Genomic DNA, 20,440 nt, shown 5'->3' with positions numbered 1-20,440 from the left:
CAACCTCCATCGATTCGATTAGTCGATCGTTTAGTTATTAGTGATGCAGGATTAGAAATCATTACCAATGAGACAATGAAGCTACTGCTAAACTGGAATTAATCATACAAATGGTAAATGATATTGAAAATAGCCTTGATATTTGGTTATATTGTTGATAGAGTAAAGTTGTCCGAAATAAAAAGTGTTGAAAATTTGTGAAATAGTCACTTTCACTCCTTAAAGTCACCCAGTTGATTAGTTGAATATGACATGAGAACGAATGTGTGGACAAACAAACTAGACAAAACTGTTTATTTATTGTTCCGCGAAAGCCAAAATTGTGCTAATTATGTAGTGTTCTCCAAGATTAGAGCTGTCGTCTCTTCATTTGCTGAGTTCCTTAAACGTTCAATCGCCTTGTCAACCTGTTTAATTATGCAAAAAGACTAGCTGTCATGATTTCAATGACAAATGCACACAAAGTTCAACTTATGATACATAAATAAACACAAGAAATGTCAAATAATAATATTCACTTGTCCTATATATATTTTGTACCTCAGTGTTCCAGTTGGTTCGAGCAGTCAGAATTATCAATGTTACAGTTTGTAACAGAACACCAATGATCATCCCCCACCATATCCCCTGAAATTTACGGAGTTGATTGTTTTAATGTAACTAATAGTCCTACGAATGGGGGACAACGTAACAACCGATTGATACTTACTGCAACTCCTAAGCTCGTCTTGAAGCCCAGTACACAGCCAATTGGTAGACCGATAATGTAATATGTTGTTAGATTCACATATGCCACAAGAGCTTGCCATCCACTCCCAATTGCCACCCCTGAAAAATATTTTCAAACACAAAGAAGTTAACAATTTAATAAAATTTAATGTTACTTGCATATATTCTACATGCTTTGGACATCTTCAGGTAAGAAATTTGCTTTGGGGAGGAAATGGTTTATTTCATATGTTTTTCTTTACCAGAGAGGATAGGCTGAATGCCATTCAAGAGAACCGAGATGGCGAGCAAAGGAGTTAAGTCAGATACAGCTGCTATAACCTCAGAGTCAGTGGTAAAAGCCTTGCTTAATGCAACTTTGAATATCAACACAACAGCACTGAACACTATACTAATTAGTATACTAGTCCCATTCACTACCAGCACCGAGAATTTTGCTACTGATGGATGTGCTGCTCCTAGCTCGTTACTCACTCTTACACTGTATGATCATACAACCATATAGTAGTCAGACAAAAACATAAAAATAATACTAGTATAACAGTTTTCCTAAATTTTACTGAAAAGGTGTAAGCATAAATTTCGGCTAGACTAGTTCAGCTGATTACCTGGCTGCTGCAGCTAGTCCTAACATAAACTGCATGTCCCAGTTCAAGTAAGACATGCTGGAATGCAGAGGAATATTAGACATAAAACAAAAACCAGATGAAAAATTAATACTCAAGACTGTAATTTATATGTTATCAACTATGTTACCATATAGAAATCGAGTCTAGTGATATTGTGGGATTAGATAAGAGCCCTGATATAAGCACCAATCCTTGGTTGTACCATATCTCTAAGCTGTATGTCAGAAAGCGACGAGTTAGACTAAAACTAAGCAAAAAAATCAAACATTTTGCAAGCAGATAATCACTTACCATAACATGACAGCAGAAGCAACTGTAAGCTTAAAGTAAGGCCAAATTCCTGTGAAAGCCTTGACAGAGAGTCCAGTCCAACTCTCCTTACACTTAGGACTGAAAATTATGTAAAGCGCATTCACAATGACTAAAATCCACCAGGAGATACTCAGAGTAAGAGCAGCCCCAAGAAGTCCATAGTCCCAAACTTCGACAACCAACCAAGTGAAGAGTATATGCAATGAGAACACTCCAACCGACATGTATGCTAAAGGGTTGACAATATTTTGAGCTTGAAGGAACCTCTGCATCGGACAGCTTATAGCAAATGCATATAACTGAAGGATTATACCGCGTGCAAAAATCTGTCCTTGCTCCGCTATGCTCTCTGATTGACCTATGGCTTTGAGGACAGAACCTGAGAACCAGTACAAGAAGGTCAAGAGTATGGCTGCTCCTAGATGAAGTATGATCGCCTTTTGGCATATGATCCCCATCGACGAGTATTTCTTTGCACCATAGGCTTGTCCACACACTGTTTGTACTGCACTAGCCATTCCCAACTGCGAAACATAGAATCAAACATAGGAAAAATTACAACTCAAACTAAAATTATTGATAATCCTAGACAATTAGCTAATGCAAAATGATACATACCATGATTCCATAAGCAAGGCCTTGAATCCCAACAGTAGCAACCGAGGCACCAGCAAGCTCCAAGGCACCCAAATGACCAGTAAACATGAGTGTGACAAAAGTAAGCATGTAGTTAAAGATAGACACTACAATGGAAGCTCCAGAGAGGATCCACAAAAGCCTCGACTCCCAAGCAATGAGGCGAGTCCACCACCTCGCAGCCACTGGTTTGTGGGCCAAGAACTCTTCGATTACATCAGAAGACAGGTCCGGGATTCGTGAATGGGAGTCTAACCCAAGCAACAACGTCTGGTACTCCTCTCCTCTTGTTGATGAGCCCATGAAATGTAACTGATCACTATGAAGTGTGAAGTGATCAGTCAAAGTTTGGTGGAATACTAATGTTTGATTTACTTGTTTTTATCAAATTTAAAGAAGTGTGCATGAATTCTTATAAATAATGTCAAAAGGTGAAAATGTATCTTAGATCATTAGATGTAATAATGTGCGCAACTACCATTCTACGCATTTTCTTAACAAAGGGATACACCAACTACTGTTCTTCATCTTCCAAGTTAGCTATGCATTTTTATTATTTACCTTCGTTCCCTCGTGCACATGTCAAAGTTTTATGGGCGGTACCCAAGACTTGGACATGTAGGATCATTCTCGTCTACATTATTGCCTTGTGACGCTCTCTACACCCAAAAAAGTAAAATCGTGGAGTAACTTTAATGCTTGTATTTCTTTTCTCCATATCAGTAATAACAAAAAATTGATCAATGATGTTATTCATTGGACTTATAAGAATGAAGTAGCTCAAAATCTATATTTGATTATGATCTATTCTTATGTTTTTGTTTCACAAGTAACTAAAAATCAACCTAATCTTCAATTCTTGTGATTCTCCTTCACAAATATACAAACCATTACAGTCATAGCTAGGTTCCCTCGCTAAAGGAACTAGAAAGTTACGCCATTTCACATTTTCACACTACACTTGTACACTAAGAGGCCTAGATCGAACACATATCTTCTCTCTAGCACGATGACTTAGGCATTAGAAAGGGTTATATTATATCGATCACTTTTCAAGGTCAGCATAGGTGTCTCTATTCGTAGGTAAAAACCAAATCATCTAACCATATTCAAGGTATTCCTAAAACAAATCATTTCTAATAAATTAATACTCGTAATTGTATAATTTATGACGGTTTTTCTTTTAAGGAACCATTCTAGAATTTTCCTAAGCAAGTAGTTTCCTTCCTTTGAAAAAGTAACCAAAATCTCCAATTATTTCTAGCCTTTTTGCAAACGCTAGCTTAAAACAACTGCAAAAAAACACACACACACACACTCTCTATTAAGAGGACTCTATTTTACACATGAAACTGCTCAATTTAGAATAGATTACCGATATTCATGATTTCTGACCGAATTTTCCACCCAAATTCTCCATTTTCATTATATTTTAATTCAATTGATTTTTTTGATTTGATAAAACTATACATTACCCAATTGAAATTCGAAGGGTTTCAAACTAATTGAATTTTTTTTTGATCGAATTGAATCAAAGATGGGGTCTGGTGGTGAGATGTTGGTGAAGCGTGCAAAGTATAAGGTTTCTCCGAAGGCCCCTGGAAACCCTGGAGTATTGAAGATGGTATTCAAATTCATAATTTTTCTGGGTTTTTTTTCCCAATTTGAGTTTTGTAATCGGTTGATTTTTGAATGTATAATGTTTTTGTTTCTTGTTGCAGACTATGGATGAGTTTGTTTTTGCCCCCAATGATCCCACTTCTGGAACGAAGCTTCGAGTTCGTTTCAATTCCATTAAAGGTACGACAATTGGTTTTTGTTTGATTGAGTAATGAGTGAATGATTTATTAATAGTTTTGTGACAGAATTCTGTTTATTATGTTACTGATTACGTCTAGAGTTAGTTGTACCAATGGTATTCTTGATGTTAATTGGGGGCTTGAGAATTGGGTTTTGGTTCTTATGAGCTGTAGTAATTAAATGAGAAGCAATATTGAGGTTAGTAGGGCTAATATGTTAATCGCGCAAACTGAGTAGGGTGCGATGAAGATGAGGGTTTTTGATATGTTCTATATTGCTTCTGACTTTTATTTGTCCTTGATAGTGTGTGCTAGAAATGGCTGGCTGTATTTAGTGTCGTGAGGTTGAGAGTACGATATGTATCAGTGTATGTAATGTTTCTTAGGTTAATAATTGAGTTCTTGATAACTTGAATTCCCTAGGGTTCAATTAGAGAGAGCTGTAGATTTTCATACTCAAAGGCTATGGGAGTTAGAAGTGTTGGAATTGCTATGAAATCATGAAGGAATTATTGTACATTAATCAGGGATTTTCATACTCAAAGGCTATGGGAGTTAGAAGTGTTGGAATTGCTATGAAATCATGAAGGAATTATTGTACATTAATCAGGGACATAGATTGATTCAAATAGATATGATTAAAAAAAATAAATGTATTGAGGATACCCCCAATTTATTTTTACTGAATATTCATGTGATTTTTACATAACCTCATCAATTTCCATTGTTGGTTTGTGAGGGAGGCTGGAAATAGCACTTGATTTCGCATTCCTTATATGTGGTCATTAAGTAAAGTGATTTGATTAGTAAGGGGGTCATAAAAGCACATTTAGTAAATCATGCTTTCAAGACAAGTTTTGGTGATAATTGTGCTTGTAACTAAGACCATTAGAGCTTGTTGAACTTTATTTTGGGGCATATTTTTTTGTAAGGGCTAAGAGAACCTATTTCCTAGTATCCTATATATGCAACACTAAAAGCTCATAGCTAATAGTAAGTAAACTTTCAACACATGGTTACAACTGTCGAGGATTTTAAAGCACAAAGCGTGAAACTCCTTCAATATTAAAAAGGCGATGAAATGTTTTAGACGTTCCTTCTTATCATTAAGGTCAGATATATAGTACTTCCTCTGTTCTTTTTTACTTGACCTGTTTCTCTTATCACGCTTGCCAATGCAAAACTTTAACAGTTAATAACTTTAATTCACCAAAATTAAAAAATATAAAAGTTATATATTATGATAGTTCTTATTGAGACCAATTCAAAATGATCAACATAAATATGTTTTTCCTTACATATTATTCACAAAACATGGTCAAAGAAGGGGTGGTGAATAGTGTAAAAGTCAAAGCGGGTCAAGTAAAAAAGAACGGAGGAAGTAAGTCTTAACCTATGACCACTCGATTTACCAGAAATACATGCTTGACTGTAGATACAAGTTACAGAAGATGATTGTCGGTCTCTGGGGTCTCTGCTAAGATGGTGCTACTAGGATCATCACCGACCTCTATAGCAGCCAAATGGCCCAAACTAGCAGCATTTTTCAACCGTTCAAGGTTCCAAGCACCTCCAACCGCTAATGAAGCTGTTCTTATGCACATTTAAATATTTTCAAACCCACCTTTGCCTAGGAAATATTTCTTAAGGTCCATTTAGCTATTCAAATTCACTCAGTGGAGCCCTTTTAGGGTCAGCATCCAAGAGCTATATAATAACTAATTTGGAGAATGTCTATTATCTATTTTATTAGCTAACCTGTTATTTATTTCTGAGCTCTTGTATCCTGGTTCTTTTATATGTTTGATGGCAAAGCATGTAAATAGACAGCACTACTGGATGGCTATTATCTCTTACTGCTAACGTCATATTTGGCTCATGGCCTTGTGAGTTGGGAGGCTGGAACTTGATTTCATATTATCTTTTTGTCGACGTAAGAGATTGTAATAGTTATTTCAACGTGGTTCTAGCAATCAATCATCTTATATCTTTGATGACTTATGCTTTGTAAGGATGTCTCTTTGATTGACTAATTGTTTTCCTTCCTGTTTATTCAGCTCACAGAGTCACCAAAGAAGGATCAAGTAAACAGGCACTACTTAATTTGCTGAAGAAGGTTCTGTTTTTTCCATCTATTGTTTTAAATAATTTGATTGGTGTTCTTACTTCTTAGAGGGTGTTTGGTTCGTAGAGTTGTGTAGGGTTGGAATCAGGAATGAAACTCATGTAGTATGGGTTTGGAATTCAATTCTTAATACCATGATTTTGGCTCAATTCTAGAATTGGTTTGTTACTTGAAAGTATTGGTATGAGCCAACCCCAACCCCACACCCACACACACCCTAGATTTCTAAATATCAAACCTTGGGGTTTTATAGTATGGGTTTAAAAGATTTAAAATCATCAATCAAACACATGATATAGGCTTAAACCATTCTAAACCCCTACCTCACATCTAGAGTTTGTGAACCAAACACCTCCTTAATTTGAGTTTGAATTCAGTTATTACTACTTAATAATCAGCTAATACAATTAGCTTAAACTAGTAGTCATGCCTTCTTTCTATCAGCATAAAAGTGGCTCTGTTGTTCTATGTAACTCAGAAACTTTATTGTTTGATTTTGTTGTTATCTTTGTTTCTAGGGTGAAGGATCAGAAGGGTATATATTTGAATTTGAGAACTTCAGCGATAGAGATATGTGTCGGGATTTTGTGAGTAAGTTAAAATTGAACTATGACATTAATTATATATTTTTCGGTGTCTGACATTATCTTTTGAGGAATTTTGCTGAAAATTGGTCTATAGCACCACTTAGGTTTGTTATTGCTTTGTGAATCCAACTATGTCATGCATGATTGGTGCAACATTGCAAAGAGTGACTTTGTGACTTATAAATGTGATGCAAGATCGATTTTTACATGTACTAGGGATTCTTACGCGCGCGACGTGCGCAGATGGCTAGCCCTTTAAGGAGAATTATTATTGGTGGTCTTTATGCCTTATGCATATTTGCATGGTATATATTTTTATTATATCTATTTGCACAGTAATTTTTAAGTACTTATTGATGAGACTAATTAAATAAATTAAACAAGTCATCATATAATCACATATTTTGTAAAAAATGGAGTGTAAAAATGGAGTCTAAACTCTAAAAAATGCTTTAAATATTGAAATAAACACAAATAATTAATCAATTTTGGTGATTCAAGAGACAATTTTAAGGCTTTTGAATTCAATAAGGGTAAATATGTAAAAGAACATTTTTAGGGATATAAATGTCCATGCACTATTCATAAGAGTATTTTCTCACTTTTTTATAAGGTAGGGATATGAATTTCTGCTGTGTTATTTTCTGGAACCTAGCTAATAGTCGCTAGTTGGTGTGCACATATCTATCTGCAAAGAAGCACAAGTGACAAATTAGGTTATGTTGTCTTTTCCCCCTTATTGAGCTATACTAATATTCAGGACAGTTTGCTGCTAGGTAGAACTTTGCTAGGTCTTCTGTTCATTAGATACTCTCAGATATCATGTGTATACTAAATTGATGAAATGCTGGTGTTAAACATAGTGCATTTTTCTCTTAGCTATCTTTGCTTAGTCTATGTTGATGTCCTGATGTTAGTGGGAATAAAAGATTTATATGAGAATATCTATGCTTGACATGGGGTATAGGATACGGAGTTTTGTGGAAGGATTTGTTGTTTGGTCATTTGAGCCAATTTGAAGTCAATCTTTTTTTCTGATTGTGCTCTTGTCACTGTGTTCCAGCCATTTGAAGTCTATATAATTGTGGGGTTTTTGCTATACCTTTATTCTAATTTTTAATTTTAGTCATGCTATGGATTGTAGAATGATTTTTTGCCTGATCAGTAGATTTTTTATGTGCTAGATTATCTAGTTTCTTCCTGTTATGGTACACTCATTGTATAAATGTAACATATGCATTCTAAGCCAATCAATGTCAACTAGTTGCATCATTAATTCCACCACTTCTTATGAGACATGGGTTTACACCCTGGTTGATAATTAGCTGGTAACTGGCCGACATATCTAGTTTGACTAGTTGGTCGCATTAGTCGCTTTAACTAGCTCTTTAAGTCATCTATTTTACCAAACACCATAGACCAAAATAGCTTATTGTAGGAAATTACTAAAACAACTCTTACAAAAAGTTGGTCGAGCAGCCTTTTCAAATTAGATTATTGAACTCTAAAAACTCTTTCAATCATCTATTTTTCAAACTCTAAAAGTAGCTGATTTGTGGTTAAATCATCTAATTGCTCTTAAAAAGCTAGAATCTCATCTATCATCACTTTACCAAACAAGGCCTTTGAATAACTATTACCCTGTTAAGATTGCCTTTTTTATTTAGTGTGGTTACAATTTTTCTGCCAGAACTTACTAGAGCATAATCTACTAGTGCAACATTATACTCAAATCAAGTTCCCAAGACCTAAATATTAATGATGTTGCTTGTAATTCTTCACTTTGTGACATGAAATTCCTATCCCTTTTTTTTTAAACGTAGGGGTATGGTTAAAGTTTTTGGTCCTGATGATATTTAGCATGACACATTGTGAACAGCCAAGGCCCTTGAGAAGCACCCAGATGTTCCCAAAAAGGATTCTGAAGGACCTGCTCAATTAAGTTCAGAAGAAATGGAGCGACGAATAAAACTTTTGCAAGAAGACAGGTAACTGACCAACAGTGTTTAAATGTCGAAGGATTTCCATTTTTACTGATCGGAGCCATGAAGGCCCGTTGGTTCAGGAAATTACCATGACGAGAGCAACGGAACCTCATTTTCTTATGTTTTGTTCCCACAAGGTTTATTGAATATGGATATTGGTTATTTTTTGCAGTGAGCTTATGAAACTTCATAAACAGTTGGTAATTGGTAAAATTTTGACAGAGGATGAGTTTTGGGCAACTAGAAAGGTAACTCAACAGAATTTGTCATTTTGACTATGTTCACCAGTTATTCTTGATATCACAAATAGCTAGTACTTTTTCCATATCTTCACTCTCTTAGTGAACATGATTTATATGGTAAAATAAAAAATAATAGCTTTTCTTTTTTTTCTTGTTGATGATACTCTGCAGAAATTGTTAGATGGTGGAAACAAAAGATCATCTTCAACCCAGCGAGTGGGATTTAAAAGTGCTATGATATCAGACATCAAGCCACTAACTGATGGTCGGGTACTGTGTGAAATCTCTTTCTCTCACTCACTCCCTAAATAAGCTGTTGAATGTGCTGGATTTGTTGAATTGGTACAGAGTGTGTATGTGCACGCTATTTTGGGGGAGGGCGGGGGACTCTTTGCAACCTCTGTATTCACAAAGACAGTGAACCACATATTATTGATTTGAGGTTATGGACTCTATGCTGGGCTTTTCTAGAAGTACCTATATATTTTTTTTCTCTGGTTTAGTAGGGTTTTGTGTGAGATATTCTCTTTAATTCTTATGCTTGAGCTTTCTCATGATCATTTTTAGAAGAGCTTAGCTGTTTTCAGCTGAACTCATTTAATTTCAAGTGGACCTTTGGATGAATTTTGATCAAACTGATTTTGTAGCTCATGACTAGGCCAACCACATCTTCACCCATAGATATGATTTCTGACTTTTGAGCATCACTATCTATCTTTCTATCTCAATAGAAAAATCAATCATTCTTCACGGTTTCATTGTCTACAATGTTTTGGAGTTAATGGAGACACATTGTTGTCCTTTTTTGAGTGAAGCAGTTGTTCATTGTATTCCTAGTGCATTTTTTATGTGGCAGAGAATTTGAGTTTGGGAATTGAATGTTAGAGAATCATTTATTTCCATGTTCAGGCAAATAATTGTCATAAAAAATTGTCTTCTGGATGTCAAGAAATATGTTCTTAAACTTATTTTACTGCAGAGAACTTCATAGGTGTTTATATTATGTGCATTTTAGACAGTCTTCTGTCGTGATTGTGAAGTTGCAACTCTCTGCTCATTTTCTTATTTCTAAAGCCAAACTTAACTAGAATAGTTTGTAAGTATGACACCATCCTGTTCCGAGATGCTATATTACGGAAAGGCTTATACTTCAGAATTGGTCTTGATTACTATATGGTGACACCTTATCGTGCTTTATGAGATGACTAGATTCTATTGCTGTGATTGTGGAATGAAACTTGTTTAAACTAGTGAAGTAAATTGTTACCTTGTTATCTGTCCATAATGCAGAAAGTATGATGCCAAAATTTTCTGAAATTCTTTAAAACCTACAGAGTAGCTGCCTTCTTAATCTACTAGATCTGGGTTTTGCGAATAAAAGATTGTAAGTGGGATGTTATAAAAAGTGCTTAGTGTTATAATACCTTTTACTGCTCATGCATGATGCATTGACTAGTTCTTCTGTTATCTTTTTTGTTGCTTGTTAAGACTATTGTTTTTAACAATGTGTTAATTCTCTCTTCTTGTTTTGCCTCTCAGACAAATAAAGTTACCTTTAACTTGACACCAGAAATCATTCATCAGGTATTACCTCATTCGTCTTATTCTTTGCTTGATTACACTTTGGAATACAAATTACCAAGATTTCTTTACATTAGACTTTCCTGGCTTATTTTATTTCATATTCATGCAGTGAGATCTTTGCCTTTTATTTATTTATTTATTTTTTGATGTTCATTTTCCTTCTATCGCAAGATTTACAATGGTACTTGAGTTTCTCGAATCCGTCCTAGAAGAAAACAAGATATAAACAAGACAACCAGTTAAATTGCACATAGACACTTCTTAGGTTGATTACTCAATTTTATCTTGGTAGTTTAAGGCTAGTGTCTAGTAAAGGGTCCATATCTGTACTTTGTTCTTACCCCCTCTCTAATTATTTAAAGTCCCCTTGAGCGAAAAAATTATGTTGCTAAACAAACAATAGGTACCCTAGACATATCCGAATATGGCAATTTCTCAATAAAAAATAATCACCAAATCATTTTGAAGTTTGAACTATTATTTAAAGAAAAGATTTTTTTAGTTATGTAAAAATATCTTCTTTAAATAACTAATATAATCATTTTTTTATGCATAATATAATCATGTTTGGTTCAAGTTTTGAATTAATTATGGATATTATATGCTAATTTATTCCCAAAAAAGACATTTTCTTACAAATAATTTTCCATGGCTTCATGATTAAGAAAAATGATTTAGGGCAAGCCAACCTGAGCTTGGACTTACTAGAATTAGGATTGGTTTCAATTAAATCAACCTTAGACCAGGCTTTGACTGAGTTGAGCTCATAGGGGGGGGGGGGTTCAGGTTTCCACTGTTACAATATTATATAGAATTGGCGTTTGTCATACCTGTAACAATTTTGGCGTATTTTGACCTTACTCCCCTTCTGTATCTGTTGGAGGCGAGTTTATAATTGAATAGTATTAGTCCAGCGAGCATCTCTTTTTCAACTGTTTTTCTTCTCATGACCGTTGTATAACCATCATCCTTATTAGCTGTAACTTTTGTTCTTGGTGGATTTTTCTGTTAAGGTAATGTATATCTATTGTGAAATCTGTCAGATTTTTGCTGAGAAGCCAGCAGTTCATCAGGCTTTTCTGACTTATGTGCCAAAAAGGGTAGGTTTTCTTATTTTCCCGAAACTTTTTGTGCACTTGTTATTTGCTCTTTTAAATGTATAAATAAATTGAATTTGTACAATTTATTGTCCTAAATATCAGATGTCCGAGAAAGACTTTTGGACCAAATACTGCAGAGCAGAATATCTTCACAGCACCAAGAATGCCATAGCTGCTGCAGCAGAAGCTGCTGAAGATGAGCAGCTTGCTGTTTTTCTAAAGCAGGATTATATACTAGCAAGTGAAGCTCGTAGAAAGGTGGTCTTGAGAGGATATATTCTCTTTTGTTCGCTCCTTTATGCTTCCATAAATAAGCTCTGTTTCGACGCTAATTTTGGCAATGAAATGTGCAGATAAGAAAGGTTGATCCAACATTAGACATGGAAGCTGATCAAGGGGATGATTACACTCACCTTCCGGTATATTGAGTATTATTGTACACCTTAGTAGTTCTGCTCTTGTTCTTTAAGCTTCACATATATCCTAATTTGGACCCATTGCCTACATATCCTAAATTCTGTATTTTTATGGAAGCACCTGAAGGCATTTGCCACAAAATAAAGTTGTTTAAACTAGAATTTCCTTACCCTTTTTCTCTTGTTATTAAATAGGATCATGGAAATCCTCGAGATGGAAATAAAGAAGTTGCAGAGTCCCAGACACATTATGACCAATACAAGAGGAACTTGTCGCAGGATCTCAATCGACATGCTGCTGTTGTTCTTGAGGGAAGAGCTCTAGGTTAGTGGCTTCCAAATTTCTAAGATCTGACCAGCTAACTGTAAAAATCTGCAGAACTCTAATTTTGCTCTAAAATTGAGGCTTATAACCTTTTTCCCGTTGTATTGTTGAACTTATGCTAGATGTGGTGATTGGGGACACTCGAATTGTTGCGGAGGCACTTGCTCGGATGAAAAAAGGTTAGTGAGCTTTTCATCTTTCAATTTCAATGTATAAACTGTCCATTATATTCTTCTTCCCCTCAATCTAAGCTGGAAATGGATGTTTGCAGTAGAGCTGGCCAATGATACAACCGAAATGAACGATAACCAAGAGCGACTGAATAGAGTTTGTAGAATGACAGAAATTGAGGATCTGCAAGCACCTCGTGAACCCCCTGTGGCTCCGCTTTGCATCAAGGTTTGCTTATTTGCATCATCTCCATCATCTTCAACATCAGATGTATAAATAAACTGAATCTCCATCATCTCTTATATTGTTTCAGGACCCTAGAGATTATTTCTATTCACAACAAGCCAATGCACTGAATTCCCTGGGAGACACTGCTGTTGGAGCTAGACATGTGAATTGCCACATTAACACGCAGGAAGCTTATAGTTCTTTGAGGGAATCCATGTCTGATATCAAGTCTGTGGGACTTCAGACATCAATCATTAAAGCTGAAGTTGCTTTTAAGGTGTGTGTATCTACAGTAGTTTTTCCTCATTGTTTCATCTGCTTTTGAAAGGATAGTTTTTTCTGTTCACGTACGAACTTTTGATGTATTATTACTCTTGCTCAGGTTTTAGCCAGTTTGACCCATAGTATATCTAGTACAAAGTATAATCTTGGGGGAAATAATCGGGAAACTGTTCTGGATAGATTGCCCAGCAAGACGAAGGAGGATTTGTTAAATGTAAGCAAATTTCCTTTTTGGCTTAATAATATTTTACATGTCTGCGAGAATATGTGACCATATGCTGCATCTAAGGAATTTAAAAAAAAAAAAAAAAACCTATTAATAATCTTTTGCTTGTTTATTGGTAAATTGCATGAGTTTAGGCTATCAATCATGATGTATCTGCATTGTTCAATTCTCTTGTGATGCTATTATTAAACATCTATAGTGCTGAATGACTTGTACCTTATACAAATTCAGATATTCATGTTGCTTTTTTTTAGGGAACTAATGGGGTTTCTAGGTTGAGAAAATTAGAACATTTCCAACTTAGTGCTCAGTGGAGATATGAATCTAAAGTCTTAATAGGAAACATTGGCAGTCAATGATTTTCTGGGAGACCCTAGATAGCAGGTCTCAAAAGGTTTATCCTCTACCTTCACTACTCATTTATATCCCCTTTTTTATTTATATAAATAAAATCTATCTGTTTGGATTATTATTACTGGGCCCTCTATAGCTTTGTAGACCATTTACTAAGTTCATATCTATGTTATGCTAAAAATGGTTGACCTTTGCAGGATTTTGTCATAAAACACTTTTTAAATCGTCGATTTTGTGAGTATACTTTACCAAAAAATTTGGGAAACACCTTAGTAAGATAATTAAAATGTCTAGCTGCTCCTCATACACAAATTTCAATGAGAGTCGGTATTCTGGCTAGTGGACCATCAGCTGTGTGACTCTCTTTTTCCCGCATCCTCTCTCTTCTTTCATTCTGCCTTCATTTTCTTGTTTCTAATCCACCAACCAAACACATTTATGCCACCAAGTTTTGTCTTGGTTGCAAGGAAAGGTAGGACACCAGAAGGGGACCGATATGGATATATACTGTTAAATGTGCAAGGAATTAATATTTGGGGGAAGGGCATGTTAGTCACAGTCTATTATTAGTAACTTGGGGAATAATCTAGAGGTTTGTTAGGAGGAATTTTCTACAAATAGGCCTCATTAGGAAGAATAACCGAATAAGCATATGTTGAATATTGAGTGGGTTTGTCATTGGGATAGAGTGAGCCTCTCAAAAACTCATATTAGGAGAGAATCCACCTCTCGAAAGTGGAATTACCATTTGCACTGCTGTAATTCTCATCATAATACTTTAATCAACGTTTTCTTCTTATTTTCCACCATTGTTAGTGCTGTAAGCCATGTCAGTTCCTAGCAAAATGTTAACTGTATATGGGTATTTGCTTGGAGGAGAGTTAAGTCATGTGATTGTGATATACAGTGTCTTAAAAAGCGTGCCTTAGGCGCTTAGGCGCAAGGCAATGAGGGGTATGCGCTTAATACGGTCTAGGCGAGGCGATTTTGGTTAGGCGCAACCGAGGCGCACCTGAACCAAACTTCAGCCACTTTTTTTTAACTGGCCATACAGTGCACCTCACTCCAAAGAGGCACACTAAGGCGCGCCTGAGGCGCACCTAGGCGCTGCAGATCCCTTTTCGCTTCAATGCGCCTTTAGCTTTTTTATACTTTGTGATATACATCTATATCCTGAGTAGTCATAAGAAATTAAGTAGGTTATGAGCTTGGTGGGTTGCTTTATTTTATAACATTTTTTAATGGTCAGGTAAAGCAATTATTCTAACTTGGTTGGTTTCAATCAAAAAAGATAATTTGCATGTCAATCTTCATGTATCATTGTAATTATAATCATGGTCTTTATGTGTTTATGTGGCATATTTGGGTTCTGGATTTTTTTTTATTGGTGTTTATGCTACTATTTGCATCACCATTCTTTTCAGCATTGGACATCCATTCAGGAGCTGCTAAAGCACTTCTGGTCGTCATATCCAATTACAACAGAACATCTTTCTGTAAAGGTATACTATCTTGCAATTACTGATTCATAGAGCTACTTGATATTATAACTATTACCTACTTGAAACTCTTAACAATTTCTGAAGAACTCAAAGGCTAATTTATGTTAATGGAGAACATCTCTGCTTTTTCTTACTGGATTACTATGTCTGGCTGCCCTAAGCTTACAGACAATTGTGGTGTATGAATAGCTTATAATACTGAGAGGATCAAGGCATAATTGCACTTAGCAGTTGATATAATATTGCAAATGTTTGCAGCTTGTCATGTGTCTTATAAGAATTGCTCTATTTCTAGATCCAGACCAAAATTATTAATTTTAACCAGAAAAGATATTTTCAGAACTAAGGGAGCTTATCTTATTCTATTTTCTCTTACTACTGGATAAGGTTCTTTCTTTTCCTAGTCCCAGTTTGACATATATGCGAATTTTCCTTGTTATATGGGCTTTTAATTGGTTATGAACGAGGCAGGATAGAACTTGATCTCTTGAAATCCAGGAATGGAACTGACAAACTGGAATTTGGCAAGGATCATTGTTATTGTATATGTACAGTTTTAAACTGAAATAATGAGTTCCTGCATGAGATTGGATTGGTGTTAAAATGTGTCATTTTATTATGGTAAAGCTGAGATTGCTTCTCTTGTTTCTATTACAGGTTGATAGATTGAAAGACGCGATGGCTCAGATATATCCAAAGCTACAGGTGACAAATCCTTCTCGCCTTTTGCTTTCTACCATTACTTCTGATTTCTTGTTTACGTTCAAACCACCTTTCCAGAGCTAGAGTTATTTATGAACCAGAGCAGGCTCAAAGTCAACGAGTTAGAGTTTTAATGCTTATTATAGAACTCTGTATAAGTTGTATTAATGCTTTCAAAATAAATTGAGCTGAATTGATTAATGATTTCTATTGTTCATCAATACAATAATATTATCGTATTGTTAGATGAGCTATGGTAATGCTAAGCTGAAGCGATGGAGACACAGTTTAGAGTCTTGACAATTTAAGGCTAGGTTAGGTCAGGGTAAAACTAGGTACATGGAGTGTCATCTTTGTATTGGTGGGATGGGGTGAGGGTGAGGGTGGGGGAAGAACTGAGGTAAACAGCTACCTCATTTGTGATGTTTTAAGTACCTTGGATTGATTTTACACAAGTCTGGTTGACTCAGATGGAGAGTGCCAACTTAATAATTGTGTGATAATGAAACACCACTATGATTAAGAGGAAAATTTAACAGGATAACCAACAATTAGACTGAGGCATTATTAGTTTTTTATACAAGTCAGATGTTGGGCATTTAAGGAGCATTCTAAGAAGGGTGTAGCAATATGTTGAGATGGATGTGTGGGGACACCTTTTGGGATAAAAATGAAGACTTTTGATGTTTGGAGGAAAGCTGATAAGAATATTATAAGGGAGAATAGACTACCATGTCTGCATTGGTTTGGGGATGTAAGATGTCAAGTTGGAGGGTTGGGATGATTGGAGATTTCTAAGGAAGCAGGGGGAAACCAAAAATGACTTTGGGGGGATTAGAAAAGATATGAAGAAAGTGTATTTGCAAGAGCATGTAGAATTGCATAAAACTGAATGGAGGAAGAGGGTCTTTGTCAATGACCACATGAGAAGATGAGATAGATTCTTGGTTCATAGAGTGTACCCCATCCTTTTGGGAATAAAGCTTTGGTGTTGGTTTTTTTTTTTTTTTTTTTTTTTTTTTTTTTGGGGGGGGGGGGGGAGCTGTTGATGCTAAAAATCCACATAGCTTAGACACCGTCAATGTAGAATCTAAGTGAAGAAGAAGGTGGTATAATCTGGAAAACACAGGTTAAAAATATTGAAGATTTTATGAGGCTTGATTCTCTCTCAATTATTGATCTAAAAGCTAAAGAAATATTCAGAAGTCGCTTGCCTTTACGCTTTCTTATTTGCTCTACGGCCTCTACATATGATGCTTACCCTATGAGTATCTATCTTATTAATGCTACTACGGTACTACCTAAAGTGCCCCTGCCCCTTGTATTGATGCTTAGAAGCTGATGATTTTTCCTCATTATAACGACTAGTTTGTTGATTGGTTAGAAAAATGAGATTTTACATTTTTTTTTTGTATCATTTCAATATACAGACAAGAAATAAAGTACTCATTTATATTTTGCTGCTAAACAATAACATTTACGTATCATTTGCTTACTAACAAGGTTTTTTTTTTTTTTTTTTTTTTTTTTATTATTTATTATTATTACTACTCCAAACTAGTTATCCTTGTACTCTTTAAGAGGGATAACTATTGGAATTTGGATGATTCTGATGTACACAACCTAAACCCATAGTTTCTGAAATGCCTGTGACTCCATGAGAAATTTTTTTGTATAAAGAATAGTAGAATCAAGTAATCAAACAAATACATTAATCGGAAATATTTGAATCATTGTATATGTACCTAGCTAAGTTATGGTAAAAGTACCTAGCTAACTTGTACTATAACTTATTAATATTTACTTTGTGTCCAAATATTGAAAACTCTGGGGAAGGGGTAATAAACTTGAGATATAGTAGCTATAGTGTCTGCATTTTCAGTTGATTGAATTGGTACTGAGCTGTGGTTTTTTGAAAAACTATATGGTGATTGATTGAGCTATGGGCAATGTCATCTTGACATATGATCTTCTGTTTCCGTGGACCTTCATTTTAGTGCTTGAGGTCTCTTACCAATGGTGGTTACATAGTTGATGCATATCCCCATTATTGCTTACTACTTTGCAACAATAAAGTAAAGAGCGGCTCTGATGATGGGACCCCGTTGCCTGTTTGGGGAGATTGCTAGATTGAGCCATTATTTGCATGTGAATTGATCCCTGACTTTCGTTATTTAATTTCAAGCAAATAGTGGATTTAATCTTTACATAACTTTTGCCGCTATTTGCAGCAAATTAAGGAGTCTGTGCCGTCGGATCTCAGACATCAAATCTCACTTCTAGTTCAGCCAATGGTCCAGGTTAGTTCAATTTGCTTGTCGTACTCTTATTATTAGATGATATAGTTTCTGAGGAGAGACACACACACAGAGTTTAGTCCAATTTGCTTGTCATACTCCTGTTATTGCATGATATAGTTTCTGTGGAGACACACGCGTGCCCGTGCACCGAGCATTCTAAGGAGGGCAACATGTCACATGCAAACCATAGGTGCTGCTATTGCACATTATGATACAGAATGGCAATGAATGGTTTTAGGCTAGATAGATCCATTTTGAAGTTCTGTTTATGGTTATCCTTTTCTGAAATTATGTTCACATACTACTATGTAAAGGAAACTTATACCTGTTATTTGGAGAAGATAAAGGCTACAGTGACACAACTGGCACCAAACCATTGCCCATCAGGCTAGCACTGAGAATTCCTGAAATTTTACAGATTAATACTCTACATCCCATTAATACTTTACATCCAACAACCTGAACACATATTCTATTACTCGTGGTCTTCTGATGATTACTATGTTTATATGATGTGAATCATATTCTATTATATGTTGTTGAATATACTTGAAAAAAAGCTGGATGGAGAATTCTTGAATCTGAATAATTCTTGTAATTTGTTTTTTGATTGTGTCAACTTATTTGCATGCAGGCTTTGGATGCTGCTTTTGCACATTATGATGCAAACTTGCAAAAGAGGAGGGCAAAGAGTGGATTAAATGGTACCATCTAAAGATGTATCTATTCCTTGTTGACATGGAACCCAAGTTCCAATTTACTGCATTCTTTTTAATGTAATCTCGATTTACATGTAACAATTTTGTCGCACGATTATATGCTGTAGATATGCGTTCAATCATTTCTGAAACTACAATTTTGGCTTGTGAGATAGTAGTTTCATAAGGTCTTAGAAAGAATTTTGTGTAGTATAAGTATCATTAAATGTTTTTTTGGGTTGGACTGTTGAAGAGTTAACATTGTTGAAGCGGAAAATGTCAGTGGGAGCTAACCTATGCTATAATTGTATTGGTTCTGATCATGTGAAGCTCAGGGGAAATTTTTCAGATGTACTGCTAAATGGAAGAATTTATACAGAGTATTTTTCGACAATTCATGTAGGATTGGTGTAGCTATTTCCAAAAACTGCTCCGCCGTTTGGAGATTGTTAATCGAATCACCAATTCACCCTCCACAGTGTCTGCAACAATCTGACGACAATGATACAGAGTTTGCGAAGCCGTCTCGTCCAACCTCCATCCCCTATCCCTTCTCTTTTCTTTGTATTCACCATTTATGAATACCCATTATTAAATCTATTTGTTATATTTTTTACGTGTATTAAAGGTATTGATAGTTAAATTTACGTATTGACAAGGGTGATAAATGAAATAATTCTAGTAAAAAAAAAACGGAGAAACTATGAATTTGTAACACAATGTACAATAAAGTAGTATTCACTGTGAATTAGTTTTAATCAATCAGCAATAGTTATGATGTACTCCGTATGCTTTTTATCACTTTTGAATTTTTCATTTCCTAAACTAAATTTTAGCCCATTTGTTTGAACATGCCAAAAGACCAATAGGACTAAGGATTTAATTCAGTTGCTGTTGTAGAAGACGACCACTTTGCCTGTTCTAGCCCTGATCTTTAAATCTTTGTTAAAGTTATTATTCATAAAGTTAGTACGCTTGCCCATCTTGTTGCGAGGTGGGACACGCGTAATTGTTCGTAACTTATATGTCTTAAACTTTCCCGCAAGGTCTCATAGACTCAGTGGAGCTTGACATGAAATAATATTCTTGCTAAGGTTTCCCCTCAAAAAAAGAGGTGAAACCATCTTTCCAGTCTAGATTTCCATCTTCCGATATTCGCTTGCTGTTGCAAGGCTCACTGACTTCACTTGTTGCAGTGACAAACTCTTTGGATATAGTCTGAATTGTTGATTACTCCCTCTGTTTCGTAATAACTTAACTAGTAACAAAGCTAGTAGGATTATTCTCGACACACAACTGTAGTAGTGATCATACTACCTCCGTTACATATTATTTGCAACGATTTGACATAAAGTAGAGAGGAAAAATGTCTAATCGTTACAAATATAATATGTAATGGAGGTAATAAAGTATTGGGCTCCATCCCAAGAGATATTTAAAGTGGGGTCCACCACTTTTAAAGTCGTACTTAGTACCAATATATAGCCTTGATCAAATGAAAGGCACAG

At 35.4% G+C, this 20,440-nt stretch overlaps 2 protein-coding genes across 4 annotated transcripts; one reads left to right on the top strand and one right to left on the bottom strand.

Moving 5' to 3' along the window:
- Positions 1-121: 121 nt before the first annotated feature.
- LOC110701849 (protein DETOXIFICATION 41-like) lies at positions 122-2,844 on the bottom strand. Its single transcript, XM_021879463.1, has 8 exons — positions 2,289-2,844; positions 1,650-2,194; positions 1,486-1,572; positions 1,338-1,394; positions 972-1,210; positions 710-828; positions 541-627; positions 122-407 (listed from the first exon to the last, which is right to left on the bottom strand). The coding sequence occupies exons 1-8, from the start codon at positions 2,607-2,609 to the stop codon at positions 330-332; spliced, it is 1,533 nt and encodes a 510-aa protein (XP_021735155.1). The 5' UTR covers positions 2,610-2,844; the 3' UTR covers positions 122-329.
- Positions 2,845-3,566: 722 nt separating this feature from the next.
- Positions 3,567-19,548, top strand: LOC110702000 (probable RNA polymerase II transcription factor B subunit 1-1). Of its 3 annotated transcripts, none has more exons than XM_021879635.1 (20): positions 3,567-3,930; positions 4,028-4,106; positions 6,163-6,221; positions 6,749-6,821; positions 8,697-8,805; positions 8,975-9,050; positions 9,216-9,314; positions 10,584-10,628; positions 11,672-11,728; positions 11,831-11,986; positions 12,082-12,147; positions 12,340-12,469; positions 12,592-12,648; positions 12,744-12,868; positions 12,954-13,145; positions 13,251-13,364; positions 15,155-15,232; positions 15,890-15,937; positions 18,166-18,234; positions 18,869-19,548. In XM_021879635.1, exons 1-20 carry the CDS (start codon positions 3,844-3,846, stop codon positions 18,947-18,949), a joined length of 1,800 nt encoding a protein of 599 aa, XP_021735327.1. In that variant the 5' UTR covers positions 3,567-3,843; the 3' UTR covers positions 18,950-19,548. The 3 variants fall into 3 exon arrangements, with proteins under 3 accessions (XP_021735327.1, XP_021735328.1, XP_021735326.1); XM_021879634.1 differs by having other exon boundaries at positions 3,568-3,930; positions 12,741-12,868; XM_021879636.1 differs by lacking the exons at positions 15,155-15,232; positions 15,890-15,937; positions 18,166-18,234; positions 18,869-19,548 and adding an exon at positions 13,631-15,133 and having other exon boundaries at positions 12,741-12,868.
- Positions 19,549-20,440: the final 892 nt, after the last annotated feature.

The sequence above is a fragment of the Chenopodium quinoa genome, unplaced genomic scaffold, assembly GCF_001683475.1.
Source record: "Chenopodium quinoa cultivar QQ74 unplaced genomic scaffold, ASM168347v1, whole genome shotgun sequence".
Lineage (NCBI taxonomy): Eukaryota > Viridiplantae > Streptophyta > Magnoliopsida > Caryophyllales > Amaranthaceae > Chenopodium > Chenopodium quinoa.
This window is presented reverse-complemented; position numbering and strand designations above follow the sequence as displayed.